Below are 21,119 nucleotides of genomic sequence, written 5' to 3' on the forward strand. Positions count from 1 at the left end.
AAGCTTTAATGCATTGCTGAATGTTTTCCGAAATATTTAATCTTTCTTTATTTTAATCAATAAATCATGATCATAATCAATCCTCTTGAATTGCATTAAGCAATGTAAGGAGGAAGTTTATAGAGCCCTCTCCAGCTCTGCCAGTCTTCAGCGAGACACCTTCTATCATTCCATTGAAGTCTTCTCTGGAAGTCACATTTTACCTCATCTTCCCATTTCCTTCTAGGCCCTCCTCTTCCTCTCTTGCCCTCTACTATGGCTCGGTAGGCTTTGCTAGCTATCCTCCTTGGTTGCAATCACAGAAGATGTCCTAGCCATCTCCCACAATTCACTTCTATCACATCCTTGGCCGGCTTAATATTCAGGTTTGACCTGATGGTGGTGTTGCCTACTCTGTCTTTTCTTGTTTTCCCCTCAATCTTTAGGAGGAATCTCATTTCTGACGCTTGTATCCTTGATTGATGCTTCTTCATCAACATCAATGATACTAAAGAATATGTCAAAATGGGAAGAAATTTCGATCTGAAAACGGCCAGTTCTGTTTTCTTTTCCACCTTTCACCTGTTTAGAAAACCTCTCCTAACTCCTTCAAACATCCTGCTCGCAGCAGCGATTCGCTCAGTCACCTCTGAATTGATATATCAATTTTCATTAAGGTGTACCCCCAGATATTTGAAGTTTTCTACTTGTTCGAGGATTTTTTCTTCGACTCTGATGACGCGCATATTTCTCCCAGGCTTCTTCCCAACTCCATTACTTTTGTTTCTCCAGGGTTGATAAAATGTTTTTCGTAAATGAACAAAATTTATTACTTTTTTCAAAACTAAATTGGAAGCGAATCATAAATTACGTTAGATTTTGAAATCCAGCAAAATTAATGTTACTTTTTCCATTTTTCTTTTACACTAACCTTGTCCAGACTAAGTCTTTTATTGGTTAATAGTGCACTCTGTTGAATTTATTGTTCAACTATTCCTGTTTTGCAAAATGGAGGTCGAGTTCCTTACTTGTTTAATACATATAAGAGTTCAGTATAAGTTATTTTTTATTTTTTGGTGTCTGTTTTAGAATTTGCCCTCCTCTGAATGCTTTTGATCCATCCTTTGAATCATCCCTATATAATCATATTCCTTTCTATGGTAATACAATAATTTATAGTAACCCCAATACCAATGGAGAGTTTCTGACTCCCACAATAGACTCTACCAGAAAAATCTCATCTATTCCCTCCACCTCTTCAGTGTTCTTTTTGATCCTACTCGCCACACCACCTGATCTGCTGCATGGTTGGACCTGTTTGTTATTGATTCAGAGAAAACCTCCTTTCCTCATCTCTACTGCCTGCTCTGTTCCTGTCATCTCATGATCAAATCCAAAGATTCCTGCTAAAATCTTAACTTTCCACAACCTAGAAGCTTTTACCCATCCAATGATTTTACCTCACCTCAAAGCCCTCCAATGGAGTGAAATGTAGTTCAACGCTTCCATAGATTCCATAATTGATGTCCTCACTTTCAATCTCCGGAGTATCCTCGATACCCATGCTCCTCTCAAAACTTCCATCTTTTGTTGCATATCGAAATGAGGGATCTATAAAGGAGGAGTGAAGCAACACAGGGACACTATAGGAGTAAAAGACTAGTAGATGATTATCAGGCATTTAGAGTGCTCCACTTGACATAAGCAATAGTCAGGTAAGCAAAATCCATATTCTTCCATGAAAATAACAGCTACTGAGTTGATTAGGAACTCATGGGTGCCTCAATATATCACTTACTGATGCTATAATGAGGTCATAGACTGAGAATAATAGTGTTTGCAACATTAGGTCAAACAGGAATGTCCTAACAAGAAAACACCTCTCACACAATGACTTTTCAATATAGCCAAAACAATGGATAGTTGGAACACTTATAATCTTCACTGACTGATTATAATAGAAACATTCAGAAGGCTAAAAGAGGTACAGAGACATTTTAGTAAATGATATCTCCTCCATGTTTAGTATGAATAGGATCCTATCAAGGCCCTTGGACCGGGGAATACTGGGTGCAGTCAGAGTTTAAAGGGTTTTCATAGGGAGATAAGTGGTTAGGAACCAACAGAATTGTTAATCTTATGAAGATCAAATAAGTAACAAACTCTTTTGTGCCATATAAATCAGTCGGTATTGATGGAACTTTCCTGATCTTACAACAGACAGCCCTACCAGTATTAAAACCTTAACTCCTAGTAATACAAATGGATTATTTGGTACAAAGCCACATACTGAGAATTTGGAGTTTGGAAAAAGTGTATTATATACCTCAACCTGAGAAAGTGTTTTATGACTATTCCAAGGCCTATATGTTTGACATCATTTTTGATGAGTGTTCTAGAAAAAATTACTGATAGGTATATTAAAGACACTATTTTAGGAGAGAGACCACTGAAACCTCACACGCTTAATGTGCTTATTAGGCAAGCCAATCTTGTGAAGCTGCTCTTCATTATATTGTCATCAGAATTGATGAAAGTTTAGTCTTTAAGGAGATAATGGTGGGAATTTCCAGGGACATACACATACCACACAACTATGAGGCAGTACTCAGCCATTTCTCTTCATGAAGTAATACCAAACAGCGGTCCCATGGAGAGAAAAGAATAAGGATAGGGAGGTGGTTTTAGTGAGTACAGATAACACAATATGACCAGGTAGGGCCCTAACAATTTATTCTACACTCATTAAAAAAAAAAAATAAAAAATAACAAATACATATTTAGATTTAAAAAGTTTTGCTCACCTCTTGTTTACTAATATAGGTTCCTCCTTTCTTTGTTCTAATAGCAGTCACAATATAATTAAACTTGCGGCCATAGAGTTCAAAGAATTCAATCAACAAAACACCAAGATTAGCATCCACACAATTTACATCAGGCCTTGGATGGAGCTGAAATGAAAATTGATCATAACAATTAATATTTTTTTATTGTTATTTACTTCATCACTTATAATTTAACTAAATAATAAATGAGAACTGTGGCAGAATAAATGCATGATTAATATAAAATAATATATTCACACACATATACAGAATAAACCTACAGTAGATCCTTCTTACAACACAGATTGATTTGATACATTCAGAACTTGTATATACAGTGAAACTTCTCTTAAATGGACATCACAGGGAAACGATAATTCGTCCATTTACTAGCCGGTCCGCTTATGAAAAAAAGGTTTCAAACCACGAACCTGACTAAAATCTGAAACAGCATAAAAACTAAAGAAATAAAAAGAGACTTGGATCTATAAAATGCAACAAGTCATGCAAAAAGAGTTTGTAGCAATTTTATTTTTATAACCATATCACATATCTACAATATGTATTTCATTTCGTTTCAAACTTTGAGTTAGTTGAATTCAAATTTGAAGCTCAGGATGCTTCAAATGTGGTTTGCTCGAATGCTTGCGAGACTTTCAATGCTTTTGTATGCCAGTGGTATGGTCGCCAGCATGGTGAGGTGGATTTTTACATAAGCCAATTGTTGACCGGACATGGATGCTTTAGAGCCTACCAGTACCGCTTCAAACTGGACAACACCGCAGAATGCCCTAGATGACAGACTGTCGAAGAAACCGCGGAGCACGTGTTTTTCACTTGCATTCGCTTTGCAGCAGAAAGAAGTGAATTGGAGAGAGTGTGTGGAGGACACGTCACACCAGAGAACGTGATGAGCTATATGCTATTATCAGACTAGCACTGGAACACAGTGAAGAGATTCACCACAGTAGTCCTCAAGAGGTTGAGGACAAACCTTCCAAGTTACAATCCGATGCAGACGACTACTCACAAACGTCAAATCGATGACGGATGATCTTCCTGCTCTAGTGAACGTCGGGTTTGGTCCGGTGTTCATCAGGATCATATCACTTAGTTGTGCGAGAGCTTCAAGGAGAACGTCACCCCGTCGGTTTGTTATTCTACTTCCCCATTCCTTCGCCCATGCGTTGAAATCACCAGCTATGATAGCTGGATTATGGCAACTGCCCTCTAAGACAATGTGATCTAACAAATTCTCGTAGTTTTCAATTATGATACTGAGATAGGCGTAACAACTAAAGAAGTATACGTTGTTAATCTTCGCCCATACAAAACCGAAGTACGATGCAGTATTAACTCCCTGGAAAGCTTGGAAATTACAGGCCCAAATAGCAGCTTTACCACTGGCATCAGATACCCACGAGTTGCCATCCAGATTTTTATATTGTTCGCAGAGAATAGCAATGAAAATGAAATAGAAAATGTGGTGAGCTATTCTCAGACCAGCACTGGAACGCAGTGAAGAGATTTACCACAGTTGTCCTCAAGAGGTTGAGAGAGGAAGAGAGGGCTAGAAGACGTGACTAGCATAGAAATGTGAAAACCATGCGAAGAAAGCGAGGCGGCACTCAGCCATTTCCCTCCATGAAGTAATGCCTAGCGGCGGTCCCATGGAGAGGAATGAACAGGTGTAGGGAGGCGATTTTAGTAGGTAAAAATCACACACACGGATAGGTACAGGCCTATCCGTGTCTTTTGAAAATTTCCACCGACCCTCGTAAAAAAAAAAAAACACACACACATACATATATAATTTAAACATTGTTGAGAGCAAACAGTAAAAAAAAAAAGAAAAAGATTAGAACTGACTCGCACAGGTTTCAGTAAAAGACTATTGATTTCCAAGTTCCTCTGTATATCTATATCATTTGATCAGCTACTATACTCGGTCAGCTGATATGGCCCTCTGTCAGCTGACATCACAGTAATAGCTGATTCAGGCCATAACTCCCCCCATCAGTTTACGAACAATCCTCAGAAAACTTATACTATACAATATTATAACATAAAAGAAAAATAAAGAATAGATTAACAATCCTTGTAAACTCTATTGCACACAAAGAGTAAAGCAAAAGAAAAATAGAAGTATAACTTTTGATAGACATCTGCATGTCTGTCTCAGACAAATAAACGTTTACATGAAACTGGAATTCGCACACAAATAGTGCGCAGAATATATTTTGGAGTTTATTCCATTGGAGTAACCTGCCTCAAGTAGAAAAGCTGTATTCTAAAGAAAGCATTATCCAATGTCATAACTAACAGTAATATGGGCACTCTAAGTCATACTGCCACAATGAGACATATGGGAACGAAGAATGTAGCAAACCAGGGACACACCAGCGATGTGTACCCTTTGCCATTTAAGCCACTCTGCAAAACAAGCCAGACCTACAAGGATCCAAAACAAAGCCTTCACCCTACCCCTCCCCAGATTTAAGAAATATTAAAGGCATATGTGGAGAAGTCAACCCAGATCCAGATCAATGTACAACTGTGTCTCCTAATAACAAATGCTCAGAGAAAAATAATAACTAATTCAATTGGGGGGGCACCTAGCAACTACACCCATAGCCTCAACATCACCAAACACAAATATCACATTCATCATCACTAATAATCAATTCTAATCATAACTCAAACCACAGATCCGATATGTCTCTCCTCTGCCCAATGCTACTGACCAACCAGTTTATTGAAATCTTTCCTTTCTGAATTTAAATCCCTTGTAACCCCACTCATTTTCCTCATAACCAATCTTGTGTCTCATTTCATCCCTCTTCAAAAAACCCATAAATGACATCCTTCAAGCCCCTATCTATCCTTTGGAATGTGAATGGTGTTTGAAATCATTAAAATAAACTATCCTTGCTCTTACATGACAGAAAGATTGACTTGGCCCTCATCATTGAAACACTATTGACCAGTAAAAAAAGCTTCATTATATCAAACCCAGATAAAGCTGGTGTTCTAAATGGTAGTGTCTTGGGTCCTATCCTTTACATCCCTTCAAATCCTGATACCTTCCTTGCAACATTCGCTGATACCGACATCCTATCTTCCCACTCCAACCCTGAAATGGCATCCTTAAACTTACAAAAGCATTTCACTCAATCTTTTTTTTTTTTTCTTTTTTTTTTTATCCCCCTCCCTTGCCATTTCTGACATACGGGGTGCGGGAGCAGTGGGTAGTTTGCGCTGGGATTGCACATGCCACTGCTCCCAATGATCTTCATCCGTTCGGTAGGCCCTTCTGGTGCGCATCTGTCTGGGTGCCTCCTGCAGTTACCAGGCTGGTCCAGCCCTCCTGGTCTCAGTCTGGGTCAGCTTCATCTTCTTCTGGTGGCTCGCCGATGTTGGGTGGTCAAGTCCTTCCCATTGTGAAATGTGTTGGGCCCACTACCTCCTTCCATCCGTAAATGAACTCCCTGAAGAAGGGATAATTCTCTTCTTCCATCAACCAGGGAAAGTCCGACTCGGCGAGGGCGAAATTCCCGGTCTTTCTCAACAACCTGGCTCGGTATCCTTCCATGGCGGAGCAATCCACTATTACGTGTTCTGCTGTTTCAGGAACTCCGCACGTGGGGCACTGGGGGTCGATGTTCTTTCCAAAGCCCTGCAGCTCTCCCCGAAAACCCCCGTGTCCTGTTAGGATCTGTGAGACCTAATAGTCTGGGATGACCCATTAAGCCTTCAGTCTGGAAGGGAAGGTAGGGAAGAATTTTTTCAAAGTAGCGCCCTTCTGGCTTGCTACCCACCGTCCATTCCACTTCTGTATTGAGTCCTCCCGCAGTATTTTCTTCCACAAGTTTGGAGTCTCGCTGATCCTCTCTCAGAGGTCATCAGGTAGCGCTTCTAGTCCCTGCCTCTTTACTTCATATTTAAGGACATCCTCCCTGAGGATGAGGTCCAGGGGCATCGCTGCGGCCAAGACCTGCACCACCTCATGCGACACCGTTCTGTATGTCTTTGTGACCCTCAGCAGAGCCAATCTCTGTATGGTGGCCAGTCTTCTCTTCTGTGTCTGCGTGAGGTTTTGGCTCCAGGCAGGGGATGCGTACCTCAGAATACCCAAGATCACACCTTTATATATGGTCATCGTTGCAGGGTACCTGAGGCCCCAAAATGCACCCCCTATCCTAATTAATCCATTGAGTGACAGTGTCACCCTGTCCTTTAGATACACTAGGTGAGAAGTGGCATCGAATCTTCTTCTTATCTTCACACCAAGATATGTCACCTCCTCACCTGGTTTAACCCTCTCTCCTTGGATATCCAAGGTGATAGGATGAGCCCTGTCCGTGGAGCCTGTTATGAGTATGGCCTGAGTCTTGGCTGCTGCCATACTCAACTTCCTCCTCACACACCACTCTCCTACGAGACTGGCACACCTCTCCGCTTCTGTCTTTAGTCTGGATCTACTGTTCTTGGCCATGATGACTGCCAGGTCGTCGACGTAGGCCGTGCCAAGGAACCCCTTGTCCTCCAGATCCCCCAACAACTCATCAAATACCAGCTTCCACAGAGCTGGTCCAAGGACCGAACCCTGGGGACATCCTCTTTCGATTTTTCTCTCGACCTCGTAGTAGTTATCCCTGATCCTGACACTCCTGTTATTGAGGTAACCACCCACGAGGGAGTATAGATTACTGGGGGTGTCGAGCTCTTGCAACCGCTGGAGTACACGGGGCCACCAAACGCTGTCGAAGGCGGAAGAGATGTCAAACATGATCAATAAGACATATTTCTCCGCCCTCTCCTCCACGCACTATCAGCAGCGCATCCATAGTTCCCCTGCCACGGGTCGAGCTAAACTGTCGTGAATGAGGATTAGGTGGAGGATTGCAGCACTTAGGACTGGTCTAAGGCTGTGGACGATCATGTGCTCCAGAACCTTACTAGCTACTGGGAGGAGGCATATTGGTCGATAGGATTTAGGCGTTTCTTTATCCTTAGCACCTCCCTTGTAGAGCAGTCTCAAGTCTGCAATCCTCCACTTGTTTGGAAAGTACCCCTTATCCAAAAACTCGTTGAATATATCCAACAACTATTCCTCAATATAAGGAGCACTGTTCTTGAGGATTGCAGCATCTATGCTATCTAGTCCTGGAGCCCTCCCGATCCTTTGTCTGTCCACGGCAAGACGAAGGTCCCAAATATCCCATGGTGGGCATAAGTCGGTACCCGGTGGGTATAACGTATTTCACTCAGATCGAGCAATGGTGCAGCAACTGAGGCAGCAAGGTCAATGAATCCAAATGTAGGCATATCACTTTCGCCCTTTGACGCAGATCCTGTCCAATAATCCATTTAAACTTCATAACTTTCCCTCTTCAGATACAATCCGCTATCTAGGCTTCCTTCAAGACCTACATTGGATTCATCACAACCTCAACATTTCTTTTGATCTTGATCTCATGCTATCAAAATTATTGAAGTTATGGTAATGGTCAATTTCTTCCCTCATATCTTGAGCGTCTGTGGCTCAAGAGCCCTCACCCAGGTCAACTGGCTCTAAATACCAGAGATATGGCAGGGAGAGAAACACTGGGATCCTTGAGTTCTGCCATATTATCCACATTTGAGTGATATGGCTTCATTCAGGGTTCCCTGGGCAGAATGTAAATATTTTATAAAGGTATGATTGTGTTCATGATAATTATTGAACTGTGGGCAGAGGAAAGGCCATCTAGCTATAATATGGAGTAATGTAGAAGAACTAAACCTGAGTGAATAAGTAAGTCAAGGAGGTCGGGGTTTCGGTTAGGATCTGTAGGCCAATAAGTAGGAGTATTAGGAGAAAAGAAGCTGAGATTATGGGAATTTAGTGGAAACAGAAGTATTTACCCATAAGTGTTAGTGGCTCTGAAATTCCGTAGATGATGCTTGGCATTTAGGTCAGCAGCTGGGATGAAGTAGTGTCATAAGGAGTTGAGGATAGGACTGAATTGGGTATTGGATACGGATTGGTTAGGAAAATAATACGCTGATGCAATAGTGATTGGAAAGGAGAGGGTATTAACAACTACAGCAGTAGTTTGAAGGAAATAATGGATTGGTAAGGGGAGCAGGTGATGGGATATAGACTAGCAGACTAGGACCGCAGTACCTATGTGAACTTTTCCACCAGGGCGGTCTGTCCTGTAAGTTTGACATGATGAAGCTTTGTTTACTGGTCAATAGTATTTCAATGATAAGGGCTAAGTCAATCTTTCTTTAATGTAAGAGCAAGGATAGTTTATTTTGATGATTTCAAACACCATTCATATTCCAAAGGATAGATAGGGACTTAAAGGATGTCATTTATGGGTTTTTTGAGGAGGGATGAAATGAGACACAAGATTGGTTATGAGGGAAATGAGTGGGGTGACAAGGGATTTGAATTTAGAAAGGAAAGATTTCAATAAACTGGTTAGGTCAGTAGCATTGGGCAGAGGAGAGACATATCGGATCTGTGGTTTGAGTTATAATTAGAATTGATTATTAATGATGATGAATATGTTATTTGTGTTTGGTCATGTGACGGCTATGGGTGTAGTTGCTAGGTGCCCCCAATTGAATTTATCATTATTTTTCTCTGAGCATTTGTTAATAGGAGACACAATTGTACATCGATCTGGATCTAAGATATATTTAAGATTCAAGAATAGAAACTTATTTTATTTTACAACATAATATAATCAACTATAACATGCTCCCTAACATAAAAGTAGAAAAGATACACCAACCCACCTGTAGGAAAGACACAGTCATCAAAATGAGGCTGTATGATGATATGCCACCATGAAACACTTCATTAAGGTCTCTTTGGAGTAGAAACTGCTTTAAAATAAGTACCAACTTGCCAAGTGCTGGGAACTTCGACTTGAATTCTTTGATGAGTTCTGCAGACCGTAATCCATTGTTCATATTAAACGATATGTCAATCTTTACACCAGACGATTTTTCAGTTAGTTTGACAATTGGAACCTAATTCATAGAACAAAGAAGTTGAATAAATAGAATATAAAAATTATTTTTGAATTAATTTACAATAAAAGGCAATTATACACAAAAGAGTGATTAGCTATACATTTTAAGAAAAAAAGAACACATGAACAAATGAAGTTATGAACACTTTTTTTTTATATTTATTTTTGTATAAATTTAACTAATTGTAAAATAATTCTATAAAATTAGAAAGTATAAATGTATACAGCACTAATGCTTATAAATTGTGCAATAAACAAAGTGTAATTAATTTCATTAGATGTATGTGTGTAATTAAAATTGTCATACCTATTTTTGAAAACCTACTAGTTCTCTGCATACAGGTAACAGAAAAAGCAAAATTCAGTTTTTCATAATAACTTCATACAAATAAACTTTAAAAATAGTACTCTTTTATATGGAATGTTTTGGACAAACTGTTATTGGCATTTCTCTCTACATTTTAGAAGACCACATCTCTGAACTTGGTCTCCAAAACCAATACAGATGAATCGGAGTTCACATAAGCGCATAGGGCTTTAGAGGCAAGAATAATTAGTGGAATTAAAATTCAAAATTGTATATCCAGTGGAGCTTGAAAAAGTCATACATAGTACAATGAAAAAAGTCCCTACATCCTCCACAGTTTCTAACTTCATTCTGTAATCTATTAAAATCACTAGTTTATTCAGTTAATAATTTCTTTAAGCAAAAAGCTCTCCTCAATTTTCTCTAATCATGCTTCTGATAAATAATTCACACAATGGACTCTGCTGGAAATTACAAAAACTTACAATCCTGCAAAAAGAAAAAGAAATAAAAATTCAATATCCTAGTTCTACTAAATTTTTCTGAAACTTTTGATTCTGTTGATCATAAGGTTTTTCTCTTCACACTCCAAAAACTCTTCATATCTAATAACATTTTAAAGGTACTTTTCTCCTTGACTCTTAGGCCCTAAATGGCTATCATTCTTGATAAAACTTTTTCCTATCATCTTCTTAAATGTAGCATACCTCCAAGGTAATCACCCTCTTTAATCCTTTCTTCTTCTATACCTTGAACTTTCTCATTACATTCACTATACACAATACCCTTTAACTACTTATGATCTCTAAATTTACATATCCTTCTGTCCTACTCAGATGTAGGCCATCTGAAAGTTTCAGGTTGTCATTAACAGTATCAATGCATAGGCAGTGTCGAATAAATTGCAGCTAAATGTAGAGTTCAATTTCTAACACCTTATTAATTGCCTCTATAACACACCTTTCTTAACTTTAATAGCCAACCTATTCTCTTCCATACCACTGTTGAAATCAGTCATATGTGAACAACTATTCTGGAACAGCCATATTTCTTATATCACCCGAAAACTCAATGTGATCCTTAAACAGTTCCTAAGATAAATGAATATGCATCCAAAGACCTGTTAGCTCCTAGACTCCTCACTTATTATTCTCCAAATAAGGAATTGTTCGATAGAAAGCGATCACTCTTTTTAGTGAGTGTATGGTTCAACATTTTGAGGGAAAAAGAAAAGGAGGGAAGTTGCAGAGCATAATAATAATAATATAATAATAAAGACCTAACAAACCTGGAGGTGATTGTAACTTAATCCATTAAGTTACAATCACTTAATAAGCAAACCAAATAATTATTTAAAAGATATATGTCTTTAATGCTATGAGAAACAGCTTGGATAAAAAACGTACAGTAGCACGATCCAGAACTTTTATGTTATCTTTATCACAGACTCCTCGCTGTAAAAGACCATCTTCTAGAGTCCTCAAGGGAGTTTCGGTCCAGTCACCTATAACTACCAAGTCTATATCACTGTAACAAAAAATAAATAAATAAATAACAATGATGGAATTTGTTATAACCAAAATAAACTAATCATTACTAACAATTGAATATAATAAAATTAACGTTCCTTGGTAAATTAATTCCTATTAAAAAATATAATAAACCAAAACTTTTCAATTCATAATATACTTAATAAAATATTTATAAATCCAAAGAATTATGAACACCTTGTTGGTAGATAAAGCCCAGTCCTAAATGAACCAAATACATCAACCCTTGCTGATGGCCACATTTCAAGTATAACAGCTTCCAGGTTTTTCACAACTGCTTTTCTCATAGCATGTTCTTCTGGAGTTGGGGACATGTAATCGTAAAAATCATTGATTTCCTCATGTAACCTGGAAATAAAGTATAATCTCATATATAGAAATTTAAAGTAATAATAACAATAATCCATACTAAACAATAAAGTTGCAAAACAATAACTAAATAAGTTATATTATTGACTGATCCACAGGACCCACAAAACAATATATACCTACAACAGTCAAGGAAAAAAAATGAATATATATATATATATATAAATCGTAAGCTAAGGTTCTACAATGTCATGATAATAAAGCCAGCAAGCTCTGATATACAGCTGTGAGACCTTGACTGTAACAGGTACCCTAGGAAAGCAGAATCAAGATATTTGAAAGGGAAGTCCACCATACAATACAGGAGCGATCTGGAATTAAAGCCTTAAACATGGAGGAGAAGAACTAACAATAAACTGCTTGCAGAGGCTGGTCAGTCAATATCTCATGATATGAAGGCAAGGAGATGAAGATGGGCAGGATAAGTGGCTCAAAGCAATCCATAAGAACACCTCTACACAACAATGAATGCCACTACAGTTGGCTAGAGACAACAAGAGAGGTCAAAGACCAGACGAGGAGCCAACTGAAAAAAAAAAAGTATATATATATACATACATATAAATGTATATATGTAAAATATTATTACTTTAATAATATAGGAGAATTTATATATTTTGTATTAAAAAAGTTGTAATTTATTTTATATCTTTAAATTAATAATTATTTATGATTTATGAAGAATTCCTTTGAAATAAAGAGTAATATTATTAGTATTAGAGTATTAGATTTATTAATTAGCAGTTTGATTCATTATCTTGATAAATAACATTTATTTGATCAATCATAAGTAACACTAATATTTACTAGTTTTGAGTCATTAATTGAAATATTTCAATAAGAGCTATTTTGAGCCAAGACTTTCTCAAAGACACTTGAACAATGCAGTCTATATAAAACAAAGGCCGATTGTCATGCATTTGTTTTGATAATACACACCAACAATACAAACTTAGTATTCTATGTGAATGAAATGAATTAAGTTTTTAAAGATTAAAAAATTAATCAATACTTAATTTCAAATGCAAAAGTACAATATTATGATAAAAAATACAAAATACTTTAAACTGGTAAATATTTCAACTGACACAAGGCATTGGATAGACAGGAGATGGAACAGTATCTCCTCAGAGCTTATAACAACACTTATCTTGCTTCTGAACAGAAAACTATTCTTAAAGATGGCGGGTATGTTATGCTAAATTATGATAATTGTTAAAAGTTGAACTTAGAAACATTGCAAACATAAGTGAACTGCGTAATGGTAAATCAAGTCATATATAATAATCATGATCTAATAAAAATAATACTTTGCAAACTAAAACATTTTGAAACAACTTAATAACTACAGTGAAGTGAAGTTTGATTGGCAGTGTTTAAAAATGAGGCCAGTTCAGCAGATATGAACTTCATTCAAATGAATTATTCACTAACAAGTATTTAATAACATTTATAAAAAATTTGTATTTTTAATATTTAATTTAATTTATGTTTTATTGTTTAAATTTAAAGTTATTTATATTATATAAGAAATTGCACTTCTTTTATAAATAAAACATTTTTTTTCTCTATATTCCAAATATTCCTGGAATCAAATAGCAATAAAACTAAATTTAAAATGAGATGAGAATATGGTTAGGGGTGCGGTCAGTAAATATATACAAATTAGTGATCTTTTACTGGAAGAGTCTTATGGAATTAAACTGGATTTAGTGAATGACACAATTCTTCCTTATTAAAGAAGAAGGAAGTTTTTATTTTTTATTGATTTTATTCATTAAATGACATAAATATTATTATATATTAGCAAGAATGACAATAAAGAAGAAAGTTATATGTAATATATAGGTTTTAGTTATCAAGTAAATAGTTTATAAATAGTTCCTAAGTATATATGATATCTTAGTGTTGTTGTAATCGCATGTTTATGGTTTTGTTGAAGGTGTTTTTTAGCAGCCTGAAGATGGGGGAAATCTCCCGAAACGTTGTTGATGATGATATGAAATAAATTATTGTAATTATATTATTTCAATTTCTTGAGACAAAGTAATTATTTATTAAATAAATCAAAAATTAGTATCCATTTTTGTCTCAACACTTTATTTTTCACCAGTCCAAAGTTTCGGCCATTCTAGCCATTCTCAAGGACATCTTCAATATAATTTCTTCCTCACATTAATTTAAAGTTTCTTTTGCAGGCTATTCTGCCCAGGTCATTTGTATTATTATATTTTAATAAGGAAGAATTGTGTCATTCACTAAATCCTGTTTAATACAAATTAGTAAAACTGATTTATTTGTGCCCAAATTTCAACCTGAATTTCAGGGCTTAAAAACTAAACAAGATAAGAACCTTAATTCAGATAAAAATAAACTAAGTAGATAGTAGTTGATATTAATATATTTTATCTTCTCTTTCTTCTTCTTTGTTCTTCCCGCCGAGAATCCACAAGAAAAACTGTAGCCATTTTGGGAAGAAATGCGTGATGACCAGTTTTCCTTGACCATCATAAAACATGTCAAGGGACTATGTGCACCTTTCGGCCAACATTTTTGTTTTGTGAGTGCCACCCATTGGCTAACGGGCCTCACAAATGCCATGGGGGACGCTGTAAGTGAGAATTGTACAATTTTTTATGGTTGAAAAAAACGCGGATGGGGCCGGCGATTGAACTCACAACCTTTGGGTTGGTAGACAGGTGCAGTTGACCATTTTAGTACGGTCAAAAGAGAACAAAAATAGTTGTTAGCTATTTTGTTCTCTTTTGACCACATCCCTGACCATCTTCTTCATAATTTGAAATTATATATATACATATATATATATATATCCCTATATATATATATATATATATACACACACACACACACACATAATTAGTATTTAGTTTAATTTTATTATATGTGTGTTGTTTTCAAAATAATAAAAAGTTGTAATCAGATGTATTTCATTTTTAACTGTTTTTAAATAAACCTGATATCAAAACACATTTAGAAAGAAAACAACACAACAATACATTGCAATTAAAGTTTTTGAAATGGGGTTTTGATATCTTCAAGTTGTTCACTTGCTAATCAAGTACATCAATTGAGTGAATCGATATCGAACCAAGTACAAGCAATTGTGATTGTGAGTTACCATCAACATTCCTTACTATCTAGACATGAAAGGGATGAAAGGTTCAGTACAATAATGGAGAGTAGGATTAGTGGGGGTTTTTAAATTATTAATAAATTAACTACTAATAAAAAAAAAATTGCCTTTCATAATAAATAAAACACCAGACAATATGCAAGAGAAACATATTGTTTGTTTATTTAGTGATGCTAGGATTAGTATCAAAATGGATATGAACGAATTCAGTAAGGATTTTAATTTTGATTGAGGAACAAGGCTAGTATTTTGGTATCAAATTGGAAATTACTAATAAAAAAAATTCCCTTTCATAATAAATAAAACACCAGCCAATATGCAAGAGAAACATATTGTTTGTTTATTTAGTGATGCTAGGATTAGTATCAAAATGGATATGAACGTATTCAGAAAGGATTTTAATTTTGATTGAGGAACAAGCCTAATATTTTGGTATCAAATTGGAAATTACAGTAGTGATCAAAGGATAAAGCACATTCATAAAGCTTAAAGATGATGGCAGGGTTATGGATAGTGATGGAGAATTGTTTGTCGTTTGTTTTTTATGGCGCGACAGACCATGGATGTCCAAAGCCTCGCACGACGAACTTGGGAAATACCTCACGTGTTTCTTGACATGGTTTTTCATAAGGTGGGTCCGTCACTCCCATGCCTATTTTTGTGAATGCCACCCATTGGCTGACGGGCCACACAAATGGCCAAGGGGAGGCTGTGAGTGAGTATTCTATAATTGTATGCTTGAAAAAAATCCCGGATAGGGCCAGGGACTCGAACTCGCAACCTATGAGTTGGCAGACAGGCGCGTTACTACGCTTCTACCGTCACCCCTGGATGGAGAATTAGTGTTGAAAAACAAGAGGCATTATGATTGGGATTAAAACACCACAGGGGTCCAGTATTGTAAAACAATTATTTGTTAGTTGGTTTCATATGGGCTAAGATCTTTTATAATAGTGTAAACATTGCAGAAAATGTTTACAATACCTGAAGCCAAGATGTTGGTTAGAGAGAGAAAAATGAGCTTGTTGTAGCTGAGGCAGTTGAGGTGTCACCTTAGCAACTTCATGTCTGCAACAGTGCCATTCGATTCCCAACCTAGACAGGTTGACTTTTACTTCATATCAGTCCTACTCTGGTGAGAATAGAATAATTACTTCATGGACAACCCCTTTCTTCCCTGCATGTTGGAAATAACCAAGCAGGGAGAAAACAAAAAAAAACCGTAGTTGGAGAGAAAAAGAGTTCAAAGATTTCTAAATACTGTCAGAAAACGTGTGGATAAAAGGAAAGGATCTTCATAGATAAATACATATTGTTAAAGATTTAGTGAAGAAAGAATGCCTGTTTGTTGATTTTTATAATTACTGAAATCAAATAAATGAAAACACAATTTATTTTGGGTTCTCAAGGAATAAATACATCAAACAGATCTAATGTGCACTAGTCTGACTAAGTATTTATAAAAGAGAACTTTCAATTTTTTATTAGTAATGATTATTACTGCAGCAATACATATTGATGACAACTAATAAGTAGTTTTACAGTTACAAGAAATAGTACCTTCACTTTGTTCAGTACTAATGCTCCATGTTACTTTTAGAAAATAAATCTCCCAAAGCAAATACTTACAATAAATCTTTGACATAAATATTTAGAAACAGTAAGAATACATTAGTATAAGGAATAATGTTTCTATATACATTGAAATAAGGATTTTTTTTTTCAAGAACAAGTACATTAACATTACTAACTACCTGCACCTCTATACAGTTAAATAAAATTTTAACAGTAAGATATTCTGGTATATGGAAATTATCTAGTAAAAAGTTCGATAGGAATCCTTTGAAAGTGTATTTCCTAGATTAACTAGTAAATTTTTATTAGCACCATGGGTTAAATATTGTTAAAAAAATATTAAACCTACAAGGCATGCATTTACAAATCCTGCATGCACATTTGATGAAAATAAGCAGAAATTAATTATACAGATTTTCACTATAAGAAAATTACCATAAAATATTCCAACAAAATTCAACTGTGAATTAAAAATCCATGTGGGTGTATTACAACTAATTTGTAAAATGAATTAATCTTTGAAGCATTAAACCTTTTCCACAACAGGTTGAAGGAGCAAAGACCACACCAATATTCCACACCACCTAATCATGAAATGAAATATCTAAAACAATAAAAAATAATTAACACAGATGACAAACTTACGCAACAATAGGTCTAGAATCATATAATTTGTTAGGTGGTCTCCATGGACATCCTCCATAATTTCCTATAAGATTATCACGATGCCTATTCATAAAAAATGTAGAAGCCCAGTTATTGTTCCAAACATTAGCTGGGTCTGCACCTTCAAGATTTTCCTTTTGCTGCTGTTGAAGTGGTAAATGCTGAAAATGGGTCTGTTGTGTAGCTCCAGCTTCCCCTAACTTCCTGTCGGCTACAGCCTTACTAGAGACATGCCCTAGGTTCCTTTGAAAGTTATCCCAAACCTTCATCCAATATTCCTTACTAGGTCCTTCTTGCTCTGTTTGAAACCATCCGATTTTTGGATCCATCGAAAGATTTATAAAGAAAAACCAATCACGGTAAATACCGGTCTTATCAAAACTAAGTGGTTAAACGTACTGATACAGCTAAATAACTGATTTAGGTAAAATTTGGCACTATAACGTTCATGAGACAAAAGACTAACTCAACTTCAGCAATGTTTACAGAATTACAGTACATTAACTAATAAACTTACTAAAGATAAAATATCGATAACAACCTAAATCCACGAAATACAGGCCTTAGAGGTACCAGTACCTAAACTTTTTTTTTACTTAATCTAATTAATTAAAAACTGTAAACAATGGTTTACAACCAGTGAATGTGATGTAAGATATAAATAATATCATGAAGGTAAAGATCTTCCAATGATACACACAAATTAAAATTTGAAATTTAACTTAGGGGATTCCTATTCTAGATGATCCTTCGAAAACGTCGTCTTGTGCAAGGCAAGTCTAATGTTGAAAGTCGTTAAACAAAAGAGTTTAAGTTTATAATAAGTTTGACGTGAAACCATTTATATAATAATTTAATTGTTGATTAGACTTAGGAGTTGGTAAGTCTTTGTGTTAAGTTCTTGTAACAGATGTAAGAAGGAGTCTTATAACAAGTCTTATAACTTATGATTGACATTGGCGCAGTTTCAGCAAGTTAGTTTTTGTTTTTTTTTTAGCATACAGTACATTTGCCACAAATCCATATGTAAAAATCGGTCCGAAAAGGTAAGTAAAAATCCTCAGTTTTTCCGATGGTGGTCATTTTGATCGTTTATTTATAAGATAAAGTAATAATTTGATTCGAAAAAAAGTTTTTGTCTTGTAAATTTTATTTGGAAAGTTCTGGTCAGTCGTTTATCCAGCGTTAATTGAACGTATATTACTGTGTCTTTACGAGAAAAAACTAAGTAAAGTTAGCATATTTTATATCCTGACTAAGAACAAGAAATTAATATAAACCACAACGGAGCATAAAAGTGATTAGCACTGTATTATTGGTGTTGATTTCCATTTTCCGTAAAGGGTTGCAAAGCTTGTGCAAGGTAATGTTTCACTAAAGTGAATATGACGTCAATATATGTGGCCATGATAACATGCTAGGTTGTGAAGATCGAAAATATACACTGTGTATAATAGAGGTGCCAAGATAAAGTCGAAGAACTGGCCATTCATCTTTCTCACACTTTCACTCCTCATTCTGAACTTGATCCTGACCAAACCGAAATAATTGAAGAATTACTATTGTCACCAATCCCACTATCGTTATCTCCTAGCGCAGTCACTCCTTCTGAGGTCAAATATCAACTACAGATGCAAACTCCCCGTAAATGTCCAGAATATGATCTTCTTACTTATCAAATCCATCGTCTTCCATCGACTTCCTCCCAAAGCTGTAATATTCCTTTCTTATTTTTACAATTGTATCCTTAGAACAACCCACTTTCTTATCCTATGGAAACTCTATATAATAATTCTCTTCTCAGAACCAGGAAAACCTCCCAATAATCCTGCATCTCACAGACCTATCAGCTTGACTTCTTATCCCCTAACAAAAATTTAAAAAAGTCCTAAAACGTATCCAATCCATAGTTTTTTTTTAATAGTTTATTTATTGTTATGTACAACTGTATAAAAATATATACAACAAGTAAATTTGGTGTAGGTGACATAGTGACATGATCCAAAAACGTGGAGAATCTACCGATTGATAGAACTCCAACGATCCATAGTTAAATCGCAATGTTTTCCCGCACACCGATTTGGATTCCACTCTAGGCAATCCACAGTCCATCCAACAAGGACTCAGAGTCGTCGACTATGTCTCCTCAGCATTTAAAAAGAAACAATACTGATTGGGTGCCTTTCTGGATGTAGCGCAAGCTTTTGACCGGGAGTGGCATGTCAGCAGTTATAAAATATATTATAATTGTTTTGTCCCTCCCTTACACACAAAGTCGAAACTGAAATTTCACCAGTCAACGTTACCAGTTTCTTTGCCAGTAAATAAAAAAAAATGGCTATTATCTTTTAACCTTTCTTCCAAGTATTGGAATATTGGTCCAATCCAAATATTGGTACTCTAAAGTACTAAGAACACTTTAGAAATGAGTACAAAACACGCCATCTCCTCCGTTTCCGTCTTAACGTCTTCAGTCGATTTTGGTTCCAGGGTGTGAAAGAGAATGAAAAGTTTCCATGGTTACTTCTCAGCATAGTCAATATCAATTAGACTTATATTTTGAATGTTCCATCATTTCATGGTATTTCTGAACTTGCTTACGTATATGCTTATTTTTTATTTTTTCTGAAACTTCTCTCGAGTGCGAAGATGAAAAATAGTCGATTTATCACTCCAAACGCAGTCTCTCTCTAGCCTCAATGATGGTTCATTCCTGGTAGAAGGCAATGGAAAGCTAAATATTTAATGTTCTTTCAATGTTCACTGTAAGAATCTTATGAGCTTCGAAAAGAGGACCACCAGGGCCCTAATTCATAATAAAGTACAAACTAATACTATTAGTCTTGTAGATCTATCTTAATTCAATTACACAGACTTGTACAATAGTAACTTGCACTTTAGTATTTTTTAATTCCTGTAATATCACTAATAGTCATCCCTATCATGAAAATAAATAAGTATTAGTGCAACTACCATACTAGTTTATACACTTGTACTAGGAACTAATACTATTAGTTTTCATTATGAAATAGGGCCCTGGTATCTGGAATATGGGTAGCGATTTCTGAAGGAGGCTGCCACCTAATATATACAAGTCGGATACTGATATCGACAGGCATCTAATATTACTATGTATTTATGATGTTAGCGAGCATTTCTGTTTTATAATTTTATTGGTCTAATGTTGCAATTTTGCAAAATTATATCTAGATCTATACATAGTAACAAGTGAATACAAATTATAATTTAATCGCGTTGGATGGCTCGACAACTTCCAGTTTCTTCTAGTAGCATTAGTGTGTTAGTGTGCACTGATAAAGTGGTTGTCTAAAGCAGCGGTTCCTCAAGTGTATGCTAGTGGTGCCACATGCGAATGCCAAAAACGTTGAAAGCAAAATAGCAAATATTCAGTGCCCTGTAGCGTTTACTTCGCACTGTTTTTTTTATTCTTTTACGACTTATCCAACCGTTCTATTGATAATTATACCGACATTTTTATTCCGATAAGGGTGCTGCGATTTTTTTTTATCCTAACAAGGGTGCCGTGAAATATTTTTATTCCAAGAAGGGCTCCGTTGCAAAAAGAAAAAAGTTTAGGAACCACTGATCTATGGTTTGCAGATAGAGTGCACTACAATTCCCATTTGAGCAGTTACAATTTGC

The 21,119-nt window shown here is 35.9% G+C and overlaps 1 protein-coding gene across 2 annotated transcripts in view; it reads right to left on the reverse strand.

Annotated features, from left to right (window-relative positions):
• Nucleotides 1–17,987, reverse strand: part of LOC106692742 (terminal nucleotidyltransferase 4B) — a 29,933-nt gene extending 11,946 nt beyond the window's left edge. The window contains exons 1-5 of one of the 2 annotated variants that reach the window (XR_010843201.1): nt 17,436–17,987; nt 11,870–12,040; nt 11,549–11,669; nt 9,597–9,833; nt 2,784–2,930 (exon numbers count right to left, since the gene is read on the reverse strand). Coding sequence is in view for 1 of the 2 variants with exons in the window: in XM_014438861.3 (XP_014294347.1) it covers nt 2,784–2,930; nt 9,597–9,833; nt 11,549–11,669; nt 11,870–12,040; nt 17,436–17,785 (1,026 nt within the window). In the remaining variant the exon portion in view is untranslated. The remainder of the gene's footprint in view (nt 1–2,783; nt 2,931–9,596; nt 9,834–11,548; nt 11,670–11,869; nt 12,041–17,435) is intronic. The other variant, XM_014438861.3, reaches the window with a different exon arrangement.
• Nucleotides 17,988–21,119: the final 3,132 nt, after the last annotated feature.

The sequence above is a fragment of the Halyomorpha halys genome, unplaced genomic scaffold, assembly GCF_000696795.3.
Source record: "Halyomorpha halys isolate HHAL.00 unplaced genomic scaffold, Hhal_1.1 Scaffold69.1, whole genome shotgun sequence".
NCBI classification, from domain to species: domain Eukaryota; kingdom Metazoa; phylum Arthropoda; class Insecta; order Hemiptera; family Pentatomidae; genus Halyomorpha; species Halyomorpha halys.